Here is a 23127-nt window from a genome sequence, read left to right on the forward strand (position 1 = left end):
AATGATGTCAGTGTGCCAGTACATTTCCTTGGACATGAAATAATGGTCCTAGATAGGAAACATTGGTTAATTTATGGGTCAATTTTTTTCGCCATCTAAATGAAAGCAGTATGACAAAAATATTTCAGGCAGCTGACATGGATGGAGGCATACTGGCTTTGTACGTTCCTTGCTGACACATAAACCATATCTATATAGTATTTACTGTTTGACTTCTGATATTTTCTTCTTTCATGTTATTTGTGTTCTCTGATTTAGAAAGACTGCTTAAGAATAGGGCTTCCCTGGTAGTTTAGCTGGTTAAGATCCTCCTGCAATGCAGGAGACCTGGGTGGGGAAGATCCTCTGGAGATAAGATCCCCTGGAGATAAGGAGCTAAATAATAATAAGGTGTGGAGCCAGAGAGAAGTATGCAGAGGGAAAACCATGCTTAGTCCCAGAGACAGATTTATCATGAAGCCAATGAAGCTTAAGTTTTAGGACCCCTTACTTATACAGTCCCCTTCCAAAGCACTGAGAGTATTTCATGTTTGTATTATTCATCAGATGTTAATTTTTGCAATTTGCTGTGATTTTCTTTATTCCACATTTCAACTTGTATTTCATTTTGTGTGTTTTTCAGAGGCAATCTCAAATTGTGTAAGATTCAGGCTCTTCAAAACCTGAACTTACCCTTTTAAGTGTGCTTCACCAATAGTGGGAAGAATAACCTTCAAACTCCTAATACCCTCCCTCTGTCCCCAACATACCAGAATCTATAGCCCCAAGCAAACATTTTAATAAAAGTCGGTAATATTCAATCCATTTCTATGTTAGGAATCAGTTAGCCACTGAGCAGAATATGTGTACTAGTTAATGATTTCTTTGCAAGGCCACTCTGGGAAATATAAAACTGTGGGCCTGTAAAATAGATGTTTTTCTGGAACTCTCTTGCTTTTTCGATGATCCACAGGATGTTGGCAATTTGATATCTGGTTCCTCTGCCTTTTGTAAAACCAGCTTGAACATCTGGAAGTTCACAGTTCATGTACTGCTGAAGCCTGGCTTGGAGATTTTTGAGCATTACTTTACTACCATGTGAGATGAGTGCAATTGTGCAGTAGTTTGAGCATTCTTTGGCATTTACTAACAATGCCAAAGCCTTTGACTGTGTGGATCATAATACACTGTGGAAAATTCTGAAAGAGATGGGAATACCAGACCACCTGACCTGCCTCTTGAGAAACCTATATGCAGGTCAGGAAGCAACAGTTAGAACTGGACATGGAACAACAGACTGGTTCCAAATAGGAAAAGGAGTACATCAATGCTGTATATTGTCACCCTGCTTACTTAACTTCTATGCAGAGTACATCATGAGAAATGCTGGGCTGGAAGAAACACAAGCTGGAATCAAGATTGCCAGGAGAAATATCCATAACCTCAGATATGCAGATGACACCACCCTTATGAGAGAAAGTGAAGAGGGACTAAAAAGACTCCTGATGAAAGAGAAAGAGGAGAGTCAAAAAAAGTTGGCTTAAAGCTCAACATTCAGAAAACAAAAATCATGGCATCTGGTCCCATCACTTCATGGGAAATAGACAGTGAAACAGTGGAAACAGTGTCAGACTTTATTTTTTTGGGCTCCAAAATCACTGCAGATGGTGACTGCAGCCATGAAATTAAAAGACGCTTACTCCTTGCAAGAAAAGTTATGACCAACCTAGATAGCATATTGAAAAGCAGAGACATTACTTTGCCAACAAAGGTCCATCTAGTCAAGGCTATGGTTTTTCCAGTGGTCATGTATGGATGTGAGAATTGGACTGTGAAGAAAGCTGAGGGCAGAAGAATTGATGCTTTTGAACTGTGGTGTTGGAGAAGACTCTTGAGAGTCCCTCAAGAGATCCAACCAGTCCATTCTGAAGGAGATCAGCCCTGGGATTTCTTTGGAAGGAATAATGCTAAGGCTGAAACTCCAGTACTTTGGCCACCTCATGCGAAGAGTTGACTCACTGGAAAAGACTCTGATGGTGTGAAGGATTGGGGGCAGGAGGAGAAGGGAATGACAGAGGATGAGATGGCTGGATGGCATCACTGACTCGATGGACGTGAGTCTGAGTGAACTTCGGGAGTTGGTGATGGACAGGGAGGCCTGGCGTGCTGCGATTCATGGGGTCGCAAAGAGTCAGATACGACTGAGCGACTGAACTGAACTGAACTGAACTGGACCTGTGAAACCATATTAGATTTATATAGCTATATGTGACCTCAGTTGTCATTCAGTCAAGCTCTGCATTTTACAGAGTAGAAACTGAGCTTTAGAGAGGAAATATGACTTGTTCAAGTTCACATCTAGGCAATTTGTGGTAAAGTAGGGATTTCAAAAAAGCTAATTAATCCTAACACTAAATTCTACTGCTGTTCCAATTTACTTGCTTTCTTTGTTTATGAAATTTATTCCCTCATGTGTTTTGGATTTGTATATTTTGCATAATAAGGTTAAAATTCTATTCTGTATAATTCTACAACTGAGAGACAGATTATTATTTGATATTTTAAATCACTAATTTTGAACTTCGCCATTGGCATAAAATGTCACATTCTTTTCGCATGCAGCTTACAGTTTAATGGCATCCTTGATCAAATTGAACAATAAAAATTTCCATTTCAAAGGTATATCCTTTTTTTTTTCCAGGTAATTAGCTATTTCAAGACAAACAATTCTGTACTAAAAAACTCCACTTTCTCTTTTTCATTAAGTCATTATGCTAAGATAAGGTTGTCATGCAGCCGTAATAATGATTTTGCTATGTTTACATAGATTAAAATAAAGACTTAGATGAAAATGATTCTGATAATAGAAGCATGACATATGAAGGGTTACTTCAAATTATAGCTTTAAAAATTAATGTTAAATGATGTTTTCTGTTGGAGCACATGTGAAGTTATTTGCCTTTGCTTTAAGATTTAAGTCATTACTATATCAATTTTTAAAAGTACAGGAAATTCAGTAAATACTATGACAGATGTAATCATACGGTAAGTGGGCAAAAATAATGCACTTAAAATAGGCAAGCTGACTTTATCGAGCTTATTTCTGAACTTAAAAGATTCTATATCTCAGTTTATTGTGCAAATCTTTACAATAAACTTGGGACATGTAATTAACATAAAATACACATAAGTTACCTCTAAGATCCCCTTAATTAAGTGGGCAAGGACTATGAACAGGAAATTTAGGAAAAAGGAAGGGAAAATGGCTAATAAATATAATGGAAAATGTTAAACCTCATTAATTGTAAAAGAAACAAGATATGACTAGGATTATGATTATGACTGTTTTTCACCTGAATAATTCTATTTGTTTAAATAGTAAAAGCACAAACTGATACAATCTTTTAGAAAGCAAATTTTCAGTATATATTACAAACTTGGAACTGTTCATAACCTTTGGACCAGTAATTGCATGTCTCAACAACTAAGCATTAAGAGCTTTAGGTACAAAGATGCTCAATTATATGTATCAGAACAGTATATATAACAGTAAAATAACAAAAGCTTGAAGTAATTTGAATGCCAACAAGTAAAACAAAATCAAGTAAATCATGATATGTTCATGTGATCAAGTTATATATGTGGTATGTCACAAATATATAAAATATGAATAGAAAAAATATTGGAAGAAAATACACAAGTATTGTTTATGACTAAAACAAATAAATGTTTTCCTTTGGCATTCTTATATTTTATATTAATTAACAGGCAATTTCAAGTTAGAAAAATTAAATAATAAAGGTAAAGAAAAGGAAATTAGGAGAAAAATATAGCATATAATAAAAATGCTCAAACAATTAAACCCACACTAAAACAAAAATGAGGTTTGATTTTACAATTCTAGCAAGAATTAGAAAAAGAGATAAAATTCAATACTCTGAAAATACAGGGTTTAGTTTGATAGAATTCTTCTGGTAAGTAACTTAACAATACAATTAATCCTAAAACAATTGTGAAAGTGAAACTGAAAGTTACTCAGCTGTGTCTGACTCTTTGCAATCGCATGGACTGTAGCCTGCCAGGCTCTCTGTCCATGGGGACTCTCCAGGCAAGAATGCTGGAGTGGGTAGCCATTCCCTTTGTCAGGTTATCTTCCCAACTCAGGTCTCCCGCATTACAGGTGGATTCCTTATTGTCTGAGCCACTAAGGAAACCCAAGAATATTGGCATGGGTAGCCTATCCATTCTCAGTGGATCTTCCTGACCCAGGAATTAAAGCAGGGTCTCTCTGCATTGTAGGCAGATTCTCTATAAGTTGAGCTTCCAGGGAAGACAACAGTATATTCTGTTATTATTATCAGAATCATATAAATATATTCAAATATATTATTTGAATGGTTAAAATACATTATACTTTAAAAGACCATTATATCAGTTTTACTTTTAACACATGAAAATGGCAACATTCTAAATAATCCAATGACAATTGAATGATTAAATAAATCATGATATATGAATTCAATGGTATATAATAAAGTCACCTAAAATTAGCATAATGACTATACTGAAAAGCCAGACATGATCACATCATCTTATATACTGTATACAGTTGACCCTTGAACATGGGTTTGAACTGCACAGGTTCACCTATGTGCAATCATTTTTTCAGTATATAAGCACTACAGTACCACACTATCCATGGTTGTTTGAATCTATGAATGTGAGACTGTAGATATAGAGAACAGACTGCAAAGTTATATGTGGGTTTTTGACTGCATGGAGGGTTGGTACCCCTAATTCCAGTGTTGTTCAAGTATCAACTATATATTTAGAGACATTAAAAGGAAACCAAAAAAAAAAAAAAACACATAATACCCACTTCTGTGTTAAATTAGAGAGAATTTGATTGATATTTACAAATCTTCACTAAATAATTTAGTTTAATGGTAAATCTTTTCTTAAAAATTGCTTACCACTTGCACATTACATGACTTCTTTTCAGGGGTAATAACTTCTGCAATTTGTGTTTCCAGTTCTGTAAGATCAGGTGGCAGAGCAATTATGTAATGATAGATTTTAGTCACACCCTTGCACTAGAAAAGAAAAAATATATGAAAATCATATCAGCATCACTATTTCAGTTCTAACATGTAATTGACATAATTTTCAGGTTTAAAAAATGAATATATAATATATATGCATGTACATATATATTCCTATTTGTATTCAGAGAGAGATACAACATGACTCACCAAAAGATGAAAAATATACTTATATGTTTGCAGAGTGAGTTAACTGTGTATTATCAAAGCATAAAACTGGACTTAATTTTTTAGGTCCTCTCAATTGTCGTATGGGCAAAGTGCAGATGAGTGAGAAATAAAACGAGATAAAAAAGGTCAATTTATTCCTGAAAAAGTACACATATTCATGGAAATTTTGGAAAAGGCAGAAAACCTAAGAAAAAGTTAGCTATCACCCAGAATAGCAAACCCCCTCTTCCAACAGCACAAGAGACGACTCTACACATGGGCATCACCAGATGTTCAATACCGAAATCTGATTGATTATAATATTTTCAGCCGAAGATAGAGAAGCTCTATACAGTCAGCACAAAAAAAGACCAGGAGCTGACTGTGGCTCAGATTATGAACTCCTTATTGCAAAAATTCAGACTTAAATTGAAGAACATAGGGAAAACCTATAGGCCATTCAGGTATGACCTGAATCAAATCCCTTAAAATTATACAGTGGAAGTGGCAAATAGATTCAAGGGATTAGATCTCATGGGCAGAGTGACTGAAGAACTATGGATGGATGTTCATAACACTGTACAGGCGGTGGTGATCAAAATCATCCTGAAAAAAAAAGAAATGAAAAAAAGGCAAAATGATTATCTGAGGAAGTCTTACAGATAGCTGAGAAAAGTGAAAGGCAAAGGAGGAAAGGAAAAATATACCCATCTGAAAGCAGAGTTCCAAAGAACAGCAAGAAGAGACAAGAAAGCCTCCCTATGTTTAGATCAATGCAAAGAAATAGAGGAAAACAATAAAATGGGAAAGACTAGATATCTTTTCAAGAAAATTAGAGATACCAAGGGGATATTTCATGCAAAGATGGGCATGATAAAGGACAGAAATAGTATGGACCTAAAGAAACAGAAGATATTAAGAAGAGGTGGCAAGAATACAAAGAAGAACTATACAAAAAAGATCTTAATGACCCAGATAACCACAGTGGTGTGATCACTCAAATAGAGTCAGACATCTGGGAATGTGAAGTCAAGTGGGCCTTAGGAAGCATCACTATGAACAAAGCTATTTGATGTGATAGAATTCCAGCTAAGCTATTGCAAATCCTTAAAAGATGATGCTGTTAAAGTGGCACACTCAATATGCCAGAAAATTTGAAAACTCAGCAGTGGCCACAGGACTGGAAAAGATCAGTTTTCATTCCAGTCCCAAAGAAAGGCAATGTCAAAGAATGTTCAAACTACTGAACAATTGCACTCATCTCACATACCAGCAAAGACTACTCTGGTGGCTCAGATGGTAAAGCGTCAGCCTACAATGCAGGAGACCTGGGTTTGATCCCTGGGTCAGAAAGATCCCCTGGAGAAGGAAATGGCAACCCACTGCAGTACTCTTGCCTGGAAAATCCCAGGGACGGAGGAGCCTGGTAGGCTACAGTCCATGGGGACACAGAGTCAAACACAACTGAGTGACTTCATTTCATTTCTTTCAATTCAATTCTCAAAATTCTCCAAGCTAAGCTTCAACAGTACATGAACAGAGAACTTCCAGACATTCAAGCTGGATTTAGAAAAGGCAGAGGAACCAGAGATCAAATTGCCAACATCTTCTGGATCATCAAAAAAGCAAGAGAGCTCCAGAAAAATATCTATTTCTGCTTTATTGACTATACCAAAGCCTTTGACTGTGTGGATCACAATAAACTGTGGAAAATTCTGAAAGAGATGGGAATACCAGACCACCTGACCTGCCTCTTGAGAAACCTGTATGCAGGTCTGGAAGCAACAGTTAGAACTGGACATGGAACAACAGACTGGTTCCAAATAGGAAAAGGAGTATGTCAAGGCTGTATATTGTCACCCTGCTTGTTTAACTTATATGCAGAATACATCATGAAAAACGCTGGGCTGAAGGAAGCACAAACTGGAATCAAGATTGCCAGGAGAAATATCAATAACCTCAGATATGCAGATGACACCACCCTTATGGCAGAAAGTGAAGAAGAACTAAAGAGCCTCTTGATGACAGTGAAAGAGGAGAGTGAAAAAGTTGGCTTAAAGCTCAACATTCAGAAAACAAAGATCATGGCAACTGGTCCCATCACTTCATGGCAAATAGATGGGGAAACAGTGGAAATAGTGGCTGACTGTATTTTTCTGGGCTTCAAAATCACTGCAGATGGTGATTGCAGCCATGAAATTAAAAGACGCTTACTCCTTGGAAGGAAAGTTATGACCAACCTAGACAGCATATTAAAAAGCAGAGACATTACTTTGCCAACAAAGGTCCGTCTAGTCAAGGCTATGGTTTTTCCAGTGGTCATGTATGGACGTGAGAGTTGGACTATAAAGAAAGCTGAGTGCCAAATAATTGATGCTTTTGAACTGTGGTGTTGGAGAAGACTCTTGAGAGCCCCTTGGACTGCAAGGAGATCCATCCAGTTCATCCTAAAGAAGATCAGTCCTGGGTGTTCATTGGAGGGACTGATGCTGAAGCTGAAACTCCAATACTTTGGCCACCTGATGAGCATTGCTGACTCATTTGAAAAGACCCTGATGCTGGGAAAGATTGAAGGCAGGAGGAGAAGGGGACAGAGGATGAGATGGTTGGATGGCATCACTGACTCAATGGACATGGGTTTGGGTGAACTCTGGGAGTTGGTGGTGAACAGGGCGGCCTGGCGTGCTGCGGTTCATGGGGTCGCAAAAAGGTGGACACAACTGAGTGACTGAACTGAAATGAACTGAATGAATTGATGTTTTTGAACTGTGGTTTTTGGGAAGACTCTTGAGTCCCTTGGACAGCAAGGAGATCACACCCGTCAATCCTAAAGGAAATCAGTACTGAATATTCATTGGAAGACTGATGCTGAAGCTGAAACTCCAATACTTTGGCCACCTGATCTGAAGAACTAACTCCCTGGAAAAGACCCTGAAGCTCGGAGAGATTGAAGGCAGGAGGAGAAGGGAACTACAGAGGATGAGATGGTTGGATTGCATCACCAACTCAATGCACATGAGTTTGAGCAAGCCCCAGCAGTTGGTGATTGACAGGGAAGCCTGGTGTGCTGAAATCCATGGGGTCACAAATAGTCAGACATGCGTGACTGAACTGATTATATATATATATATATATATATATATATAAACTGCTACAGAGGTTTCCTTGCCCCAAATCTAGTTCACCGCTTCCATAAGATTACTTTACAAGATACAAAAATATTTTAAAAAATATTTTATATAAAAAATACAAAAAAAAAAAAAAAAAAAAACTTTACAAGATACAAAAAATCTTAAGTGTCTTCTCCAAAATAAGAGCTTTTAAAAAGCTTTAGCCATGTGAGCAGGTACTGACATAACGGCTGAAAACATTAAAATAAAAGCTATAAGATCTCAGCTTGTGCTTGCTTATTTATGTGTGTCTGTATGCATGTATGCTCAAGTCACTTCAGTCGTGTCTGACTCTTTTTGACTCTATGGACTATAGCCCTCCAGTTGTATCTGACTCTTTGTGACCCTATGGACTATAGCCCTCCAGGCTCTTCTGTCTATGGGATTCTCTAAGAAAGAATACTGGAGTGGGTTGCTATGCCCACTTTCAGGGGATCTTCCCGACCCAGGTATTGAACCCATGTCTCCTGCACTGCAGTCAGATTCTTTGCCACTAAGCCACTGGGGAAGCCCATGTGTGTCTGTATATGTATGCTGTAATGTGAAATATTCTTCTGACTCGTAATGGTATTGCCAAATTAACTTATAAAAGAGCTATGTTCAATTAATTCAAAGAACAGTAAGAGCTTATACAAATTAAGCAGTCATAAAATTCTCAGGAATATATTAGAAATAAACCCAAATGCTTCAAGTTCATGTGGCCTGGGAAAATACTCAGTATCAAGACTGGCTTGTGTGTGTGTGTGTGTGCTAAGTGGCTTCAGTCATGTCCGACTCTGTGTGACACTATGGACTGTGTAGCCAACAAGACTCCTCTCTCCATCGGATTCTCCAGCTAAGAATACTGGAGAGGGTGGCCATGCCCTTCTCCACAGGATCTTCCCCACTCAGGGACTGACCTGTGTCTCTTATTTCTGTTGCATTGGCAGGCAGGTTCTATACCTCTAGCACCACCTGGGAAGCCCAGATTTATTAATTAAAATAGATGTGTCTTTACAGTTGTCAACATGAAAAATAATTTTTACATACATCTTTTATTCTTCTGAGGTTTATTAGTCAGGTAAGTTCGTGTTATCTACTGTTATGGAATGCTAATGAATAAACAAATCTTATGATGAATTTGTCTAATGTCTTAGAAAGAATAAAGCCAATAAGATCTTTAAAATTTACTCTGCTGAATTTTATCTTAACAGATTTAATATATGGAATTTGATTCTAAAATATTAGTAAGAGTTAAGAAGGGAAATGAAAACCTTAAGTTAAGAAAAAAAAGAATTATAAATAGGAGCTGATAAACTACCTTTTTACCTATTAATAAAATTCATGGATGGTTACAAGAGCATATGTTCCCATCCATGAGTTTATATGGGCTTCCCTCGTAGCTCAGTTGGTAAAGAATCTGCCTGCAATGCAGGAGACCCAGGTTCAATTCCTGGGTCGGGAAAATCCCCTGGAGAAGGAAATGGCAAACCCACTCCAGTATTCTTGCCTGAGAAGTCCATGGACCGAAGAGCCCAGCAGGCTGCAGTCCACAGAGTTGCAAGTGTCAGACACGGCTTAGTGGCTAAGCCACCATATATGTGTGTGTGTGTGTGTGTGTATATATATATACACACACCACTGTATACACACATACACACATGAATCTCCATCACTTAGCACAATTCTAAGTATATATAGTAGAACTACATTAATATTTATCACTGATGAGTACGTGGGCATAAAAGCAATTCTCAAACTTTTCCAAAGAATATTTAAAATAATTAAGTATAACATTGGTTTTAGGCTAAAGGGTCATGGAAAAACACAGTGATTTAAATGGTTAAAGAGCAAAATCTCTTACAATTTTAATGACCTGAAAAAACTTATAGATAAAAATCCATATTCATGCTGGTACCAAATGTGTATTTTATCCCCAGTAAATACTTCAATTTGATATATATATATATATATTTAAAATGTAAAGCTATAAATATGTCATAAGTCATACATACTTGCCTAGGTTGATTTTTTAAAAGAGGAATCAGATAATATATAAGTTGGATATTGTCTTAAACAACATGTACTCCAATCTCTTCATTTTGAGATTGGGAAATTGAGGCTGTTACAACATATAAGAGTTGAGGTCCAAAGGGGCAAGGACCACGTCTTTATTCTCTTTGTATCTCTTTTACCTAAATCTTATAACCGGTATATAGTAGATGTTCATTAAATGTTTACTAAATGAATTAAATTCACTCCAAACCAGAACTTCATCCTTCAGCCAGCCAGTGTCTTAATTGTTATACCAATGAATCAAGCTCATTCTTTTTATTTATTTATTTTTAAATTGAAGGATAATTGCTTTACAGAATTTTGTTGTTTTCTGTCAAACCTCAACATGAATCAGCCATAGGTATACATATATCCCCTGCCTTTTGAACCTCCCTCCCATCTCCCTTCCTATCCCATCCCTCCAGGTTGATACAGAGCCCCTGTTTGAGTTTCCTGAACCATACAGCAAATTCCCATTAGCTATCTATTTTACATTTGGTAATGTAAGTTTCCACGTTACTCTTTCCATACATCTCACCCTCTCCTCCCCTCTCCCCATATCCATAAGTCTATTCTCTATGCCTGTTTCTCCACTGCTGCCCTGTAATTAAATTATTCAATATCATTTTTTCTAGATCCCGTATATATGTGTTAGAATATGATATTTATCTTTCTCTTTCTGACTTACTTCACTGGGTATAATAGGTTCTAGGTTCATCCACTTCCTTAGAACAGACTCAAATGTGTTCCTTTGTATGGCTGAGTAATGTTCCATTGCATATACGTACCACAACTTCTTTATGCATTCACCTGTTGATGGACATCTAGGTTGCTTCCATGTTCTAGGTATTGTAAATAGTGCTGTAATGAATAATGGGATACATGTGTCTTTTTCTATTTTGGTTTCCTCAGGGTATATGCCTAGGAGTGGGATTGCTGAGTCATATGCTAGTTTTATTCCTAGTTTTCTAAGGAATCTCCCTCCATACCATCTTCTATAGCAGCTGTATCAATTTTCATTCCCACCAACAGTGCAAGAGCTGTTGCACAGCTCTTTTCTCCACACCCTCTCCAGCACTTATTGTTTGTGGACTTTTTGATGATGGCCATCCTGACTGGTGTGAGGTTTTATCTCATTGTAGTTTTGATTTGCATAATAACGAGTGATGTTGAGCATCTTTTCATGTCTTTGTTAGCCATCTGTATGTCTTCTTTGGAGAAATGTCTGTTTAGGTCTTTTTCCCACTTTTTGATTGGGTTGTTTATTTTTCTGGTATGGAGTTGTATGAGCTGCTTGTATATTTTGGAAATTAATTGTTTGACAGTGGCTTCATTTGCTATTATTTTCCTGACTTCAGATTATACTACAAAGCTACAGTCATCAAGATAGCATGGTACTGGCACAAAAACAGAAATATAGACCAATGGAACAAGAGAGAAAGCCCAGAAGTAAATCCATGCACATATGTGTACCTTATTTTTGACAAAGGAGGCAAGAATATACAATGGGGCAAATACAGTCTCTTCAATAAATGGTGCTGGGAAAATGGATAGCTACATGTAAAAGAATGAAATTAAAACACTTCCTAACACCACACACAAAGATAAACTCAGAATGGATTAAAGACCTAAATATAAGACCTGAAACTATAAAACTCTTAGAAGAAAACATAGGCAGAACACTCAGTGACATAAATCAAAGCAAGTTCCTCTATGACCCACCTCCTAGAGTAACGGAAATAAAACCAAAAGTAAATAAGTGGGACCTAATTAAACTTAAAAGCTTTTGCACAGCAAAGGAAACTATAATCAAGGTGAAAAGACAACCCTCAGATTGGGAGAAAATAAAACCTCATTTTATCTTCATATTGATTCCTTTGATTGTAGTACCCCTACCTTCACCTCTAATTAAACTTTTTCCAGTTTTCAGAATCCAATTGCATTCAAATTTTATATGTGAAATCTTATGGATAATTTTAGCCTTCTTTACACAAGAGTATGACTATCTTCCCACACAAATTCTTTTGCAGATCATTGCACATCTGAATCCTTATATTTGACCACATGGATGGGGAAAAGAAAATGGGGGCAGGCTGGAAGAAAAGAATGGAAGCTAAACTTTCATGATTGTATTAGGAATGGGACAAGGAACAGTAGTGAGATAGTATTAAGTTGTTTCTTCATTTGATAAACCTATAGTTGGGCAGTGTTAGTAGATAAAACAAAACAGAACCTCATCTGATCCTTTCATTTCCTTGTATATCTTATTTTCCTAATTAGGCTATCAGGCCTTCTTTTCTAAATTTAATTATCAACTCTTTAAGAGTATGGGAACATTTTTCACAATTTGCAAATCCCTTTAACAGTGTACACAGAATAACTTCAATAAACATCAGGCAGACTGGAAAGCATAAAGGCAAGTGACAGTGCTAATTAAGTAAGAGCTTTCCTGGACTCTTTCCCTTCCCAGCCCTAGCCTCTCATTCTCTTACCTCTACTTTAATTCTGGAGAGATTAGAAACCAGTGAACAAATTGAGAAGTAAGGAGTGGGGAAAGCAAGAAGAAACAAATCTCCCTTACAAAACTGCAAGTTGTTGGTTCCAGGAAGCCACAGCTATTAGAGGACATTAAGTACAACTTTGTGCAAAGTTGAAATTCTGACCTCTAAATACTTCAGGTATTTATATTTAATAAAATAGAGCAGCAAAGTCTTGGAAGTGCCCAATTTATATGTTATTGAACTTAAAAGAAATTTGTTGTTATTGCTGTTGTTGTTTAGTCACTAAGTTGTGTCCAACTCTTTTGTGACCACATGGACTGTAGCCCACCAGGCTCCCCTGCCCATGGGATTTCCCAGGCAAGAATACTGGAGTGGCATGCTATTTCCTTCTCCAGGGGATCTTCCTAACCCCAGGATTCAACTTGCATCTCCTTCACTGGCAGGCGGATTCTTTACCACTTAGCCACGAGATAAAAAAATAAATAAATAAAATATATATATATATATATATATATATGTTTTAGTAATATTCCACCAATTTTCCTTGTACAGCATCCTAATTACAACTAGTAATTATATCTAAGAGTATTGTAGTATTATGTTTATTTGCCTGTTTCATAAGATAAATGACTATACGGTTGCTGGGCTTGGGTAATGGGATAAATTCATCCTGGAGAAAATATGGCATGGATTTTGCTATTACTGTTAGGATAACTGTTTGAACATATTTACTTACTTACCTTCTGGTGAATTTTGTTTTTGTTATTGTTAAAATACTATTCAGAAATTTTATTTATTGCTCAGAAGAATAGTATAATGCAAAGATAATGAAATATAAAGACAGTGAGTGTTGTCTAGAAAAGTGAAGTTTTGGTAAAATCATTGACTTGTATACACAGGCACACATACACACACATCCTGGCATGGCTGCATGACTTTATGGCACATCTTTTGTGTTTTGACTTCCTTTTGGTTAATTTTGAAATGATATCCTTTTATGTCACTTTCATCATTCTTCTCACCCCACAACACTCTTTTTGTCAACATACGGGTTACAATATATTTTACAACTTGCTACATACAGAACAGTGGCCTCAGATCAGATCAGATGAGTCGCTCAGTCATGTCCGACTCTTTGCAACCCCATGAATCACAGCACGCCAGGCCTCCCTGTCCATCACCAACTCCCGGAGTTCACTCAAACTCACGTCCATCGAGTCAGTGATGCCATCCAGCCATCTCATCCTCTGTTGTCCCCTTCTCCTCCTGCCCCCAATTCCTCCTAGCAACAGAGTCTTTTCCAATGAGTCAACTCTTCGCATGAGGTGGCCAAAGTACTGGAGTTTCAGCTTTAGCATCATTCCTTCCAAAGAAATCCCAGGGCTGATCTCCTTCAGAATGGACTGGTTTGATCTCCTTGCAGTCCAAGGGACTCTCAAGAGTCTTCTCCAACACCACAGTTCAAAAGCATCAATTCTTCGGCGCTCAGCCTTCTTCACAGTCCAAATATCACATCCATACATGACCACAGGAAAAACCATAGCCTTGACTAGACGAACCTTTGTTGGCAAAGTAATGTCTCTGCTTTTGAATATGCTATCTAGGTTGGTCATAACTTTCCTTCCAAGGAGTAAGCGTCTTTTAATTTCATGGCTGCCTGGAGATAAGTAAAAATAACCAAGGCATGAACAACCTCTATCACTCTTTAAATTTTACTGAAAACTCTGGCTTCCATTCGTAGTTTACTATGACAATGCAAGATATAATTATGAATATTGGTTAACTGCAAGTAGAGCCCCTAACATAAATGGCTACTTAATATGTTTCTCATCTTGCATAAAAAAGGATTAACGCTGGTTTCAAATTTACAATGCAAGAATTTTAATGAATGTCTTTTCTCTCCACAGCCCTATTTTATTCTTGGTAAATAAAGAAGAAAAAACCGATAATGGAAAATTAATGGCTTACTATAAAGGGTAATAAAAAGTAACACCGTAATGAATTGAAGTGATAAGTTGCACGATCCCTTAACATTCCCATAGATAATAGTCAAGGCTGAAGAATGTCAGGATGACTTCTAAAGACACATCAGAGAGGGAGAATGTAAAAAGCTGTTCTGCTTAGTACAATCATTGTTAGAACTCTGTCAGAATGGTTTTCTTTCAATGGTAGTACTTTCTGGACAAAATATGAAAAAAAAAAAAAGGACTGTATTTCCTGGCACATGCACATGGAGGCTAAACAATACATTACTAAAGAATCAATGGATCACTGAAAATTAGAGAGGAAATTTAAAAATATATATCTAGAGACAAAAGACAATGATGCTAAAACAATCCAAAACCCTATGGGGCACAGCAAAAGATGGAAGTTAACAGTGATACATTCCTAACTCAAGAAAAAGAATAAGCTGAAATAAACAACCTAAACTTACACTGAAAGCTATTACAGAAAGAACAATAAAAACTCAATGTTAAAAAACAAAAAAGGCCCAAAGTGAGTAGAATGAAATAAATCACAAAGATCAGAGCAAGTATAATTAAGTAGAGAAGAAGAAAATGAAAGCAAACCTCAATAAAACCTCAAAAAAAAGCTGATTCTTTGAGGAGAGGAAGATTGATTGACCTTTATTTAGGTTCATCAGGAAAACGAGAGTGAGAACTAAAAATCAATAAAAGTAGAAATGAAAAACAAGAAGTTACAATAGACAATTTATTGTTGTTCAGCCACTCAGTCTTGACTGACTCTTCACGACCCCATGGACTGAAGCACGCTAGGCTTCCCTCTCCTTCACCATCTCGTGGAGTTTACTTAAAGTCATGTCCATTGAATTGGTGATACCATCCAACCATCTCATCCTCTGTCATCCCCTTCTCCTCTTGCCATTAATCCTTCCCAGCATCAGGGTCTTTTTCAATGAGTCAGTTCTTCGCATCAAGTGACTTAAGTATTGAAGCTTCAGCATCGGTCCTTTCAATGACTATTCATTGTTGATTTCCTTTAAGATTGACTGATTTGATATCCTTGCTGTTCAAGGACTCTCAAGAGTCTTCTCCAGCACCATAGTTCCAAGGGATCAATTATTTGGTGCTCAGCCTTTTTTACTGTCCAACTTTCACACCGGTACATGACTACAGGAAAAAACATTGCTTTGACTATACAGACCTTGGTAGGCAATGTAATGTCTGTTTCTTAATATGCTGTCTAGGTTTTTTACAGCTTTTCTTCCAAAGAGCAAGCATCTTTTAAATTCATGGCCATAGTCACCATCTGCAGTGATTCTGGAGTGCAAGAAAATAAAGTCTGTCACTGTTCAGATTATTTCTTCATCTATTTGCCTTGAAGTGACCATATGCCATGATATTGGTTTTTTGAATGCTGGATTTTAAGCCAGCTTTTCATTCTCCTCTTTCATCTTCATCAAGAGGCTCTTTAGTTCCTCTTCATTTTGGCCTTAAGGGTCGTATTGTCTGCATATTTGATGTTCTTGATATTTCTCCTCACAATCTTGATTCCAGCTTGTGTTTCATCCAGTCTGGCATTTCACATGATGTACTCTGGGTATAAGTTAAATAAGCAGGGTGACAATATACAGCCTTGATGTACACCTTTCCAAATTTGGAACCAGTTCCCTTTTTTTATGTCCAGTTCTAACTGTAGTTTCTTGATCTGCATACAGTTTCTCAGGAGGCAGGTAATGTGGTCCGATATTCCCATCACTTTCAGAATTTTCCAGTTACTCTGATCCACACAAAGGCTTTAACGTAGTCAATGAAGCAGAAGTAAATGTTGTTCTAGAATTCTTTAGCTTTATGAATGATCCAGTGGACGTTGGCAATTTTATCTCTGGTTCCTCTGACTATTTGCTGACATGGGGCCACTCCTGAGTTTTCCAAATCTGCTGATATATTGAGTGCAGCACTGTAACAGCATCATCTTCTAGCATATGAAATAGCTCAGCTGAAATCCCATCACCTCCACTAACTTTGTTTGTAGTTATGCTTCCTAAAGTCCACTTGACTTCACACTCTAGGATGTTTGGCTCTAAATGAGTGATCACCCCATTGTGAATATCTGGGTCATTAAGATATTTTTTGTGTGTAGCTATTCTGTATATATTTGCCACCTCTCCTTAATATCTTCTGCTTCTGTTAGGTCCGTATCATTTCTGTCCTTTATTGTGCCCATATTTGCGTAAGATGTTCCCTTGATAGCTCTAATTTTCTTGAAGAGATCCCTAATCCTTCCCATTCTATTGTTTTCTTCTACTTCTTTACAGTGTTCACTTAAAAAGCCTTTCTTTTCTCTCCTTGCTTTCTCTGGAACTCTGCATTCAGATGGGTATATCTTTCTTTTTCTCCTTTGCCTTTCATTCTCTTCTTTTCTCAGCTATTTGTAAGGCCTCCTCAGATAACCATTTTGCCTCTTTGAATTTATTTTTCTTCAGGATGGTTTTGATCACCACTTCCTATACAATGTTATAAACATCCATCCGTATTTCTTCAGGCACTCTATCAGATCTCATCCCTGGAATCTTTTTTCTTTTTTTTTTCCCACTTCCACTGCATATTCACAAAGGATGTGATTTAGGTCATACCTGAATATCCTAGTGATATTCCCTACATTCTTTAATTTAATTTTGAATTGCTAATATGATCATTTGCAGTTTTCATGATCTGAGCCACAGTTGGCTCCCGGTCTTGTTTTTGTTGACTGCATAGAGCTTCTCCATCTTCAGCTACAAAGAATATAATCAATTTTATATCAGTATTCACCATCTAGTGATCTTCATATGTAGAGTCGTGTCTTGTGTTGTTGGAAGAGGGTGTTTGCTCTGAGCAGTGCATTCTCTCGGCAAAACTCTGTTAGACTTTGTCCTGCTTCATTTTGTACTCTAAGGCCAACTTGCCTGTTATTTTAGGTATCTTTTGATTTCCTACTTTTGCATTCCAGCCCCCTATGGTGAAAAGGACATTTTCTGGGTGTTAGTTCTAGAAGGTTTTGTAGGTCTTCATAGAACCATTCAACGTCAGCTTCTTCAGCATTAGTGGCTGCGGCATAGACTTGGATTACTGTGATACTGAATGGTTTGCCTTGGAAATGAATTGAGATCATTCTGTCATTTTTGAGACTGCACCCAAATAATGCATTTTGGACTGTTTTATTGACTATGAGAGCTATTACATTTTTTTTTTTTCCTAAGGGATTCTTGCCCACAGTAGTATGTATAATGGTCATCCGAATTAAATTCGCCCACTCCCGTCCATTTTAGTTCACTGATTCCTAAAATGTCAGTGTTCACTCTTGCCATCTCTTTGACCACTTCCAATTTACTTTGATTCATCAACCTAATATTCCAGGTTCCTATGCAAAATTCGTTATAGCATTTTACTTTCATCACCAGACATATCCACAAGTGGGCGTTGTCTCCACTTTGGCTCAGCCTCTTCATTGTTTCTGGAGCTATTTCTCTGTTCTTTTCCAGTAGTATATTAGACACCTACCAAACTAGGGAGTTCATCTTTCAGTGTCATATCTTTTTTGCCTTTCCAAGGGAAAGGAGCAGTGATCTCCCTCAAGAGACCGAGGCAGACCTGCCTTTGAGCATTTTAGTGTCTCCTGCAGAGGCATGAGTCAGCAGTGGCCTGCTGTGGAGGGAGAGACTCTGAAACAGCTGTTCTGGGAGGCGCATAAGTCCTCTTGAAGGATGTTGCCATTAGCTCCATTGTAGAGCCACCGGGGAAGGCGACTCACAAACTGGAGAACAATTATACCAAATAAGTTATCACACTGCTGGGAAAGTTCTAGGCCCCACAACAGACTTCCCAACCTGGGGATCTGGAAAAGGGACTGAGTATCCCTAGCGAATCCAACTTTGAAGGTCAGAAGGATTTGACTACAGCAGTTCCACAGGACTGGGGAAAAGACACCCTTGGAGAGCACAAACAAAACCTTGTGTACACCAGGATCCAGGAGAAAGGAGCAGTGATCCCACAAGAGGCTGAGCCTTACTTGCTTGTGTGTGCTAGGGAGTCTCTGGTGGAGGCGTGTGTCGACAGAGTTCTGTTGTGGGATCAGGGGCACTGCCTACAACAGTACTGGTATAAGTCCTTTTGAAGAAGGTTGCCATTACTACCATTACCCCTATCATAATTTGGCCTCAGGCCAAACTACAGGGAGGGAACACAGCCCACAGCCCCATCAGAAGAAAATTGGATTAAAGACTTACAGAGCATGACCTTGCCCACAAGAACAAGGCCCAGTTTTCCTCACAGCCAGTCTCTTCCATCAGGAAGCTTGCACAACCCTCTTATCCTTACCCACCAGAGGGTAGACAGAACTAAAACCACAATCATAGAAAACTAACCAAATTGATCACATTGACCACAACCTTGCCTAATACAATGAAACTTTGAGCCATGCCATGTAGCGCCACCTAAGATGGATAGGTCATGGTGGAGAATTCTGACAAAATATGGTTCACAGGAGAACGGAATGGCAAACCACTTCAGCATTCTTTCCTTGAGAAGCCCATGAACAGAATGAAAAAGCAAAATGATATGACAATAGACAATGCAGAAATACAAAGGATTGTAAGAGACTATTACAAGCAACTGTATGCCAATAAAATGGACAACTTAGAAGAAATGGGCAAATTCATAGAAAAGTATAACCTTCCCATACTGAACCAAGAGGAAATAAAAAATATGAACAGACCAACCACAAGGACTGAAACTGAAAGTGTAATTAAAAAACTTATAACAAAAGTCCATGACCAGATGGATTCACAGGTGGAGTCTTTCAAACATTTAGAAAAAGATAAAACTTATCTTTCTCAAACTTTTCCAAAATATCTCAGAGGGAGAAACACAAATTATTCCCAAAAATTGCAGAGGGAGAAACACTCATTCTATGAAGCCACCATCACCCAGATACCAAAACCAAAGATATCACAAAAGAAGAAAATTATAGACCGATATAACTGATGAATTGGAGAAGGAAATGGTAACCCAATCTAGTATTCTTGCCTGGAGAGTCCCAGGGACGGGGGAGCCTGGTGGGCTGCCATCTATGGGGTCACACAGAGTTGGACATGACTGAAGTGACTTGGCAGTAGCAGCAGCAGCATAACTGATGAATATAGATGCAAAAATAATCAACAAAATAATAGCAACTCGAATCCAACGACATATTAAAAGGAACATACAACATGATCTAGTGGGATTTATCCCAGGGATGCAAGGATTCTTTAATATATGCCCATCAAAATTTGAAACACAATATTAACTGAAGAACAAAAATCATAACATCATTTCAATAGATGCAGAAAAAGCTTTTGACAAAATTCAACACTCATTTCACTCATTTATGATAAAAAAAAAAAAAAAAAAAACTCAAGAAAGTGGGCATAGATGGAACCTATCACAGACAACATTATTTTCAATGGTGAAATACTGAGCATTTCTTTAAAATCAGGAACAAGACAAAGGTGACCACTCTCAGCACTATTATTCAACATATTTTGGAAGTCATTAGCCATGGCAGTCAGAGAATAAAAAGAAATAAAATAAATCCAAATTGGCAAAAAAGTTAAACTCTCACTGTTTGCAGATGACATGAAAATATACATAGAAAATTCTAAAGATGTTACCAGAAAACTTCTAAAGCTCATCAATAAATTTAGTAAATTTGCAGGTTATAAAATTAATACACAGAAATCTCTTGCATTCCTATAATCCAACAATGAAAGATCAGAATGAGAAATTAAGGAAACTACTCTGTTTACCATGGAAATAAAAATTTTAAAACAACTAGAAATAAACCTATCTAAGGAGGCAAAGATATGTATGCAGAAACCTATGACATTTATGAAAGAAATAAAAGATGACACAAAGAGATGGAGAGGTATATAATGTTCTTGAATTTGAGGAATCAATTTTGTGAGAATGACTACACTATCCAAAGTAATCCATAGATTCAATGCTGCTGCTGCTGCTGCTGCTGCAGCTATGTCACTTTGGTCGTGTCTGACTCTGTGTAATCCCATAGACAGAAGCCCACCAGGATCCTCTGTTGCTGGGATTCTCCAAGAAAGCACAGTGGAGTGGGTTGCCATTTCCTTCTCCATGCATGCATGCATGCTAAGTCACTTCAGTCATGTCCAACTCTGTGCAACCCCATATATGGCAGCCCACCAGGCTCCTTGGTCCACAGGATTCTCTAGGAAAGAATATTGGAGTGGGTTGCCATTCCCTTCTCCGAGATTCAATCTAATCCCCATCAAATTAACAATTGTATTTTTCACAGAACTAGAAATAAAGGTCTTACAATGTTTACAGAATTACAAAAGACCTTTAATACCAAAAGGAATATTAAGGGGGGGGGCGGGAAACAGAGATGGTGGAATCAGGCTTGCTGACTTCAGACTATACTACAGAGCTATCAGTTCAGTTCAGTTCAGTCGCTCAGTCGTGTCCAAATCTTTGTGAGCCCATGAATCACAGCACGCCAGGCCTCCCTGTCCATCACAAACTCCGGAGTTCATTCAGGGCTACAGTAATCAATATAGTATGGTACTAGCACAAAAAAAGAAATATAGATCAATGGAACAGGATAAAAATCTCAGAGATAAACTCATACACTTATGGTCACCTAATCTATGAAAAACAGGCCAGAATACACAAAGGACCAAAGAGCCTATTCAATAAGTGATCCTTGGAAAACTGGACAGCTACATGTAAAAGAATGAAATTAGAACACTCAACACCATACATATAAATAAACTTAAAATGGATTAACTATCTAAATATAAAGCCAGACACTATAACACTCTTAAAGAAAAATATAATGTAGGCAGTACACTGTAACATAAATCACAGCAAGATCTTTTCTGATTCACCTCCTAGAGAAATTAGAACAAAAATGACAATAAATAAATGGGACCTAATTAAACTTAAAGTCTTTCTCATAGCAAAGGAAAACATTAAGAAGATGAAAAGATAAACCTCAGAATTGGGGAACATAATAGCAAATGAATCAACTGATAAAGGATTTATCACCAAGATATACAAACTGCCCAATATATTAAAAAAAAAAAAAAAAACTCAATAAACCATGGATTGGAGACCTAAATAGATATTTCCAAAAGTCATACAGATGTCGAAACAACACATGAAAAGAAACAAGTGAAAAGATGCTTAACATCAGTAACTATTCAGTACAGTTGAGTCACTCAGTCTTTTCCGACTCTATGTGAACCCATGAATCCCAGCACACCAGGCCTCCCTGTCCAACACCAACTCCCAGAGTTCACTCAGATTCACGTCCATTGAGTCAGTGATGCCATCCAGCCATCTCATCCTCTGTCGTCCCCTTCTCCTCCTACCCCCAATACCTCAGAGCATCAGAGTCTTTTCCAATGAATCAACTCTTCGCATGAGTTGGCCAAAGTACTGGAGTTTCAGCATCAGCACCATTCCTTCCAGAGAAATCCCAGGGCTGATCTCCTTCAGAATGGACTGGTTGGATCTCCTTGAAGTCCAAGGAACTCTAAAGAGTTTTCTCCAACACCACAGTTCAAAAGCATCATGCTTCGGTGCTCAACTTTCTTCATAGTCCACTTCTCACATCCATACATGACCACTGTAAAAAACATAGCCTTGACTAGATGGACCTTTGTTGGCAAAGTAACTATCCAGTTCAGTTCAGTCACTCAGTCGGGTCTGACTCTTTGCAACCCCATGAATCGCAGCACGCCAGGCCTCCCTGTCCATCACCAACTCCCGAAGTTCATTCAGACTCACGTCCATTGAGTCGCTGATGCCATCCAGCCATCTCATCCTCTGTTGTCCCCTTCTCCTCCTGCCCCCAATCCCTCCTAGCAACAGAGTCTTTTCCAATGAGTCAACTCTTCGCATGAGGTGGCCAAAGTACTGGAGTTTCAGCTTTAGCATCATTCCTTCCAAAGAAATCCCAGGGCTGATCTCCTTCAGAATGGACTGGTTGGATCTCCTTGCAGTCCAAGGGACTCTCAGGAGTCTTCTCCAATACCACAGTTCAAAAGCATTAATTCTTTGGCACTCAGCTTTCTTCACAGTCCAACTCTCACATCCATACATGACCACTGGAAAAACCGTAGCCTTAACTAGACAGACCTTTGTTGGCAAAGTAATGTTTCTGCTTTTGAATATG

General features: G+C 37.8%; 1 protein-coding gene across 1 annotated transcript in view; it reads right to left on the reverse strand.

Moving 5' to 3' along the window:
* LOC139180901 (uncharacterized) overlaps positions 1-23127 on the reverse strand; it is a 462995-nt gene that overhangs the window by 224235 nt on the left and 215633 nt on the right. The window contains exon 10 of the mRNA XM_070783492.1: positions 4953-5072. Coding sequence (XP_070639593.1) covers positions 4953-5072 — 120 coding nt within the window. The remainder of the gene's footprint in view (positions 1-4952; positions 5073-23127) is intronic.

This window comes from Bos indicus, chromosome X, assembly GCF_029378745.1.
Source record: "Bos indicus isolate NIAB-ARS_2022 breed Sahiwal x Tharparkar chromosome X, NIAB-ARS_B.indTharparkar_mat_pri_1.0, whole genome shotgun sequence".
Taxonomy (NCBI): domain Eukaryota; kingdom Metazoa; phylum Chordata; class Mammalia; order Artiodactyla; family Bovidae; genus Bos; species Bos indicus.